The sequence below is a fragment of the Sinocyclocheilus grahami genome, unplaced genomic scaffold (genome assembly GCF_001515645.1).
Source record: "Sinocyclocheilus grahami isolate Dianchi unplaced genomic scaffold, SAMN03320097.WGS_v1.1 scaffold284.1, whole genome shotgun sequence".
Classification (NCBI taxonomy): domain Eukaryota; kingdom Metazoa; phylum Chordata; class Actinopteri; order Cypriniformes; family Cyprinidae; genus Sinocyclocheilus; species Sinocyclocheilus grahami.
The window spans coordinates 614749-622754 of NW_015505463.1; the positions used below are offsets into that span (position 1 = coordinate 614749).

General features: G+C 35.4%; 1 protein-coding gene across 1 annotated transcript in view; it reads right to left on the reverse strand.

Annotated features, from left to right (window-relative positions):
* The window catches only part of ttc17 (tetratricopeptide repeat domain 17), a 25640-nt gene that overhangs the window by 8258 nt on the left and 9376 nt on the right, over positions 1 to 8006 (reverse strand). Inside the window, exons 14-16 of the mRNA XM_016292357.1 lie at positions 5139 to 5210; positions 1679 to 1903; positions 45 to 231 (exon numbers count right to left, since the gene is read on the reverse strand). Coding sequence (XP_016147843.1) covers positions 45 to 231; positions 1679 to 1903; positions 5139 to 5210 — 484 coding nt within the window. The remainder of the gene's footprint in view (positions 1 to 44; positions 232 to 1678; positions 1904 to 5138; positions 5211 to 8006) is intronic.

An 8006-nucleotide genomic window follows, 5' to 3' on the forward strand; every position in this document is an offset into this window, starting at 1 on the left:
CAGTGTTGCAAGGGTCCTTCAGGTTTATGGAGAAAGCTACTTACATGGACAGGCCTGGTGCTGGAGATGGTAAAGGAAGGGGTAAAACTGGAGACAGCGCATTAGAGGCAGGCTGGCACGACACTGGGGACAGTGAACTGTGAGAGTCAGGGCCCGACGAAACATGGCCAGAGCACCAGTCAGGTTTCCCTGAGAGAGGTGAATGTTGACCAGGCTTAACAGGGTGTGAGGCTGGTGTGAAAAAGAGAGAGAGAGAGAGAAAAATACAGTTATGTCACAATAAAAAAGATTTCTGTTTTGATTAAAGGAATAGCTAACCCAAAATTGAAATTTTACATTTTGAGGTCATTCAAGATTAAGATAAGGTTGTATTGGAAAAGAATAATGATCTTAATGATGGACTTGTTTATCACAAACATGCAGTTTTTATCTTCACACGACATTAATAGATGGACAGGAGTCATGTGGATTACTTGAGGATTATTGTGATGTTTTTAATCATCTGTTTGAACTCTCATTCTGACGGCACCCATTCACTGCAGAGGATCCATTGGTAAGCAAGTGATAGCAAGAAACAAACTTTACTACATCTTGGATGACCTGAGGGCACATTTTCAGCAAATTTTCATTTTTGGGTGATATAATACTTTGGGCTATCAATTTAACCTGCGATCGAAAGTGCAATCGAAAGTGCGATCGATTCCAAAGAATATGATGTGAAAAAATGTATACCCCCTTATATCCGTATATATAATTGAAGAACCTGAGAAAATCACGTTTGTTTTTGCAAGTCTGCAGTAAGCTGACAGTAAGCTCGCCACATTTACAGTAAAGCAGCTGCACAATCGCCAAAAGGAGTAAAGCCCAAGGTATACTTCAGTTTCTAAGCATATTCTAGAGTGTGACATGAAATCTCAAAAAAGATGAGATGGAACAACACCCACACTACTGGAGATGGCAACAACAATAGATGCCCACGTTGACAAGTGCTTGTCTTTAAGAGAGATCCACAACTCTGGTTTAAAAGAGTACAAAGACACTTTCTATTGCTTCTAACTTCTAGAAAGAAATAAAGCAGCCACTGGACAGGAGTAAAATTTCTAGTGTGCATGTGTTTATTTGCACACTATCAAACTGAGTACACTTTGATCGGCTGTATGCATACGTTAAGTGTTTGCACAAAAACTAAAGTATACTTTTGACTTAGAGACATTAACACAACTCATTCTTGAGTTTAAAAAACATGTTCTGAACAACATGGAACTAAAACAAAGTGCTCATGGTATGTGATAGTAAAAAAAGTCAGATGCACCAGTCAAAAATGTCTATCTGTATGTGTACTGAGATGCAAGTGTAAATATGGGACACAGTGTGAACAGCCACTGAATCTAACTTAGCAAATTTGTCTAACTTGACTGAACTGATTGCTACAGACTGTAGGCCAATAACAGTTATAGTCAACGATATAAACATCATGTAATTAATGTGACCAGATATTTTAACTAGTTAGCACCATTGTATGTTTGACATTTAAATTCTTCTACAGCATCAGAGGAATATTTCCATGAGTGTCCATGTGAGTGGCATGTCACTCAGTTAAAGTGTAAACTGGGTGGTCTGCACTGAAAAAAGGTGAGGTGTTTAACGGTCTGCATTATAGGTCAGTGTCAGTGCATACCTCTGAGCGGTTGATCTGCAGGGCCTGTTGCAGCAGCTCATGGGCCTCGTCATGCAGGCCGTAGTGCAGCAGCAGGTTGGCAGTGTTGACCAGAGGCATGTCTCTGTGCTGAGGAGGGGCAGAATGGAGCGCCTGACGCAGACACGCCAAAGCTTGTGTGCCATTTCCTTTAGCACGCCAGAAAAGACCTGCTTCATTCTGCATCATCCACCGTGGCCCACTCATCTGAGAGAAAAAAACGTCCCATTTGATCTTCTTTAAAGCTTTAGTTTTTTACTATCACAATCCTAGTTTTATATAAAAATGTTTCAAGCAGACAATCTGACAACAAATTATGAGCAGCTAACAATTTCTAAGATGTTAATCCAAACAAAAATGAAACATCTGTCACTTTTTTTTACTCACCCTCATTATGTTTCAATATCTTTTCAGAGAAACACATACACAAAAATTATTTCTAAAGAATCTTAACATAGAAATGATTGTCATGACAGTGACCATGTGCTATTTAGATCCTAAAAGGCCAAATCCGCACTATAAAAGCACCATTGCACCGACCTGCACCATCTACACCACCACTGTTTGGGCCAACATTTTATTTTTATTTTTTTGGAAAGAAATTCATATTTTTATTCAGCAAAGACGCATTAAACTGATCAAAAGTGCCAGTAAAAACTTTTACACTGTTACAAAAGATTTCTATTTCTACTTTCTAAAAAAAAAAAAAAAAACTTCCACAAGAGTGGAGTAATGGCTGCTGATTTCAGCTTTGACATCATATGTGTATGATCTGAAAGCCACTCTTGTGCTGCAGCAGAGATAATGATTATCAGTGAATAATGTCCTACATTTGGGTCTATTTCTTACACAAAACTATCATATGGCTTCAGAACACTTTATATTATTTGAACTATAGCACACAAGTCATTATGACTCATTATGTGCTTTTTTGTCCTTTTCTGAGCTTAACAGTCAATAGTCACTATGAACTATCGTTGCATAGAAAAAAAAATATTTATTCTTAAAAAAACATATACTTAATGTATATAAACTAGGGCTGAAACAATTAGTCGACATTATCGGTAACGTCGACAATAAAAAATTGTCGACAAATATATTTGTTGTCGAGTAGTCCAGTGTTTCCCAACCTTTCTTTAGTCGCGGCACCCTTTGGAAATTTTAACAAATTTGTGGCACCCTACAAAATTTATTTTGTCACAATATTTGAATTTCTAACTTCGATATGATACTTTGAAAGGTATAGATATTCGGTACAGCAGGGAAGAACTGCAGAATATGTCGTACAGATATTTTTAATATTACAAAAAAATTTTGTCCATCAATGGTGGCAATCAGTAGGCTAATTTCTAATGAAAAGACCAATTTATACGACAGATTTTAATGTAGGCTTTTATTCATATGTAAACATTGTGAGATAGCTAGTTATAACGGTAATTAAACAAAGTTTTGCTCACTCAGTTTTGTTGCAGTAGCACGAGATAGCTTGATTTAAAACTTTGAATTGAATAAAAAATTACAAGGAGGCTAAGCAGTTAATAATTAAATAAGAACAAATAAAGAAATTACTAATGATAGTGCAAATAAAATATAACGATAGGCCTACAAATGAAATAAATAGCTTTTTAGCTTTTAGGTAGGTCTAACACACAGTAGGGCTATTAAGAGATTATTTTTTTTTTACCAATTATCCAAATAATGTTTAATCCTAGAAAGCTATTATTATCATCAGAGGACACATGAGCATAACGGTTAGCAGATCAATGAATGAGAGGGCAGCGTTACCAGAGTTGCCCATTTACCACACCTTGTTACAGCACAGTAGGGCTATTGCAGACAGAAACAATACTGTACTACATAGTTGTTTCCTGTCAGCTTGATTTTTGAGTGGACTTTGCTGTTCCGATGAGCATGAACGGTATATGAGTGGAGCACTCACATGGGCCGTGAGCGACTGAGCGGAGCACACACACGCATAGAGCGGGATAATACACAGAGTGTCACACCACGCGAAAGTGAATCCTGAGCGGTGAACTCATTTTCGGCAGCCGGAATTTCAGTGTATCTCTAATTATTGGTGACATCAGAAATGGATATTATATAATAGCTGCTTTTTTGAACATTTTAGCAATTTAAAAAGGATTTTTTACACAGCACCCCTGCTCTCGACAGACGGCACCCTGGTTGAGAAACACGAGTAGTCCGTTGATTTCTTGTGACCTAATGAAACAGCCTGTAGTAATGTGGTTTGCCCAGTGTGGCGCTGTAGCGGCACTGTTTGGATGAATATATAAGTAAATGCTGCGCGCTTTCCTCTAGATAATAAACTAAACACAACAAAAACTGACTGCGGTGTGAAAGCAGCAGTTAAGAAAGCATCTGATTACAGCGATGTGGATGTTTGCACGAGCTCTGAAGTTCGGCACTCCAGTAAAGTCCAGTCATGTCACGTTTATTTATTTAGTAGTTTATGAAATAGATAGCCTTAAATCAAGCAGCTTTACAGTATTAAACATGAAAAACCAGAGTCAGTGTCGCTTGTCACAAACTGAATTTCTATTATAAAGCAGCTCTCCAGTGTGGAGCTAGCAAATGATAAAATCTTTTTATTAGTGGAAAAAATATATAATTTCATTAAAGTGATAGTTTGGTTTGCAGAGATCAAAGCTTAATCTAGCTCAGGACTGTTTTGATTATTATAACCCTATACTGTATTTTAAGAGCAATTATGTTGTGAATAAAAATTGTTTATCCAAAAATAAAGCGTCTCATCACTCACCTTTATTTTGCTTCTTATCCACGACTTACAGAAGGAGATGTTAGGCAGAATGATGCCATTCAGTTACTTTTTCATTTAGCTAATTAAATGGTGAATGAGAGAGTTTCATCTCATTTTGTGTGGCAAATATATTCATTAGTATAAATTAATTGTATAATTGTAATTACATAATATGACTTTCAAAAGCTGAAGTGCTTACCTTTATTTATTTGTTAGAATATATAGCTCAATATTTTAACTAACTGCAAAAGCTGAATAATCAATCAAAGTCTAATTATTAATCAGTGAAATAATCGATTATGATTAGTCGGTCAATTGGTCTAATAATCGTTAGATTAATCGATCATCAAAATAATCGTTTGTTGCAGCCCTATTATAAACAGCATATGAGTGTGGAATGGCATAAGAGTATTTCTAATACTTTTACATACAAATTTGATTCATCAGTTCCATCTGTATTTTCCACTTCTTCATATTTCCATAAGACTAACACTATCCATTCTTACATAATTAGTCAAGTTTTTAATCAGCTGACTCAATTTTTAGAATCTTACCAATTAAAATCTTCAATTTGCAATTCACATAATTTGGTCCTCAATTATCTACAAAGAGCAAACAGTGCAATTGTTAATGTACTCAACATGAGCCACATTGTTCTTTTACCTTGTCCAGGGCCTGAGCAATCCGTGCTCCAGTTTGCTCCAAACTCCTCCCACCACTGCGCTTCAGCAACACCTGCATAAAACACACACACACACACACACACAGAATGACTCACCCGAGAAAACACAACACTCCCACATACTAAATAGCTCTTTTTGCTTCAGGCACGTGCACAGGTAGGGCTCAACCTGTGCAGAGCACATGCCCTTTTTGCCCTTACACTCCGAAGTGCCCTTTTTTTTGGTGATGGTGTTTTTTTTTTCCTTCAATAAATCAATGATATTGGTCACCCTTTACATCTGTCTGTCTGCTTTACAAATATTTAGCTAATGAAAGGTATTAAAAAGAGCTTGTGACTAAATCTTGTTGGATCCGCTCAAACTGTCAGTAAACCTCATAACTCTACTCCCTCTCTCTTGACTGAATGAACTGAAGTTCCAGAGCAGGTCTGAACTAGGTCTGCAAGGGTAAATAAAGATCTTGCTGTTTGAATAAGTACAGCGTTTTCCTACGCAAGAAACACTATGTCTATAAAGGCTCATAATTTATGTATTTGAAACTGAGTGCTGCGCCCATATAGCTATAACAAATACCTGGTGATGAAAACGTAACGCCGCCATTTTAATGATGGACAAAATGCACATTTGCACACATTCGCTGGTCAAAAACCCCGTAACTGCATTTGAGTTTGACACAAAGCGACTGAGTGATCCTCGTCACCTAGGTAAAATATATTTCTAAGAAATGTATGATTGCTGATACACTTAATTTATTAACATTTAATCATATTATATGGTCGCATGGCTAATTCATGTTTACGCTGTTAATATGCATGTATTCTAGCTAGCTAATTTTTTAATCTAGTATTCTATACTCACTGCTCGTCTTCAAATGTATAAACGTAGTAAAACATGGTTTTACTACAGTAATGTTGCTGTAACCAAAAAAAACTTTACAGAATCAAATCACTGTGAAATCTTTCCGAATCAGTCTGAATGAACAATATAATGGCATTAATGGGAAGACTAATTTTAAAAAGTAAGTAAACAACTCACACACTTAGATGTAATCACTTTATTAAGTCAAAATAAGACTTGAAATGGTCTGAAAACATGATCTGTGGGAGTTTTTAGTGAGTAAATCAGCTTGTTGAAATTTAAAGTAAATTTCTGTGTCTGTGACCAATATTTACTGAGCTTTGATGACTGATGAACCGAATAATTCAAAAATAGTTAAAAGTTAACTATTAAAAAGAATAGCTGAACATAAGTTACCAAATAAAATATTTTGTTTAAATTGTTACTGCCTTGAGTTATTATTTTGGAATAAATGTAAAATGCTTAATAACTTGATGAGATTCATACTGGGCTTTAATAAACAGAATATTGATTACATTTTTAATGTAAAAATATAAAATAGAATTGTATTTGTTGTTTTCTGGTAGTGTAAGTAATGTTTATTTAACCAGGAACATGTGACTGAGACAGGAATTTACATTTGATTTAAAAAAAAATTTGCCTCCTCATTTCAGAACACCACCTGCATGTATGTATATATATATATATATATAACCTTGTGAAGACTTACAGAAAACGTTTGACCTCTGTCATTGCCAACAAAGGGTATATAACAAAGTATTGAGATGAAATTTTGTTATTGACCAAATACTTATTTTCCACCATAATTTGCAAATAAATTCTTTAAAAATCCTACAATGTGATTTTCTGGATTTTTTTTCTAATTTTGTCTCTCATAGTTGAGGTAAACCTATGATGAAAATTACAGGCCTCTCTCATCTTTTTAAGTGGGAGAACTTGCACAATTGGTGGCTGACTAAATACTTTTTTTCCCCACTGTATATATATATATAAGAGCAATTCACAAACACTGGACCCTACAAATAATAATGGCAACTACCCAGGAGGCCCATTGTTATAGCCTACTTTACATCTAGAAGGCCAGATATCCTTTGCACTGTATAATGCCAAGCTATCATACCATGTCCTTTTTCCAGGCCAAGTCTATTAGTCCTGACTTCCACCTTTGAGATTTAGAAATTAAGCAGTCTTTAAAAGCCATATCATATGTCATTATAATAGTGTATAACATGTAGACCTATAGTATGGAAGTTCTAAGCAGCCATGCATTATTTTTTTTTCCCTTCTTGTTTTCTCGTTATAACGACTTATTTTCTCGTTATATTGACATAACAAGAGTTGTTTTCTCGTTATAACGACTTAATTTTCTCGTGATCTCGACATAAAGAATGTTGTTCTCCAAGTTACAAAACTGCGACAACGGGTGGCACTATTGACCTGAATATAACTGATGGGGTGTTGTAGGCTATACGGTATGTCCACTTTACTGTACGCGTTTGGGATAGAATAGGACCTACCTTGTGATCGCTACAATTTGTACAGTATTGTTCATTAGGCTACTGACATTTAATTCATTCATAAATGTTAAATGCTTGAATCAATATGACTATTTTGTGCATTAAGTTCTTGCTAGATGCATGAGTTTCACCAATGCGTTCTGTGTCATAAAATAATAACTGCTTATTAAAACCAAGGTTGACGTCACTATTCTGTTTGCACCTATATCTTTATTTGTGCTTCTCTGAGGTACATTATTGTAAGTTAATAAGCGGGGATGTTCTGTTTATCTACAGTAGGACGGGCTTCAATGATGTAGGCTATTTGTAATGTGCCTCTTTTCCTTATTATTAATCTTTATTGTTAATCATTAAATGTATATTGATAAGAAATGTGATTTATATGTAAAGTGTATAGGCTAATTTAATTCAGTGATGTTCTACAGTGTTGTAATCTTTTGTGTTTTCTACATTTCTTTGTGGAAACCACACAA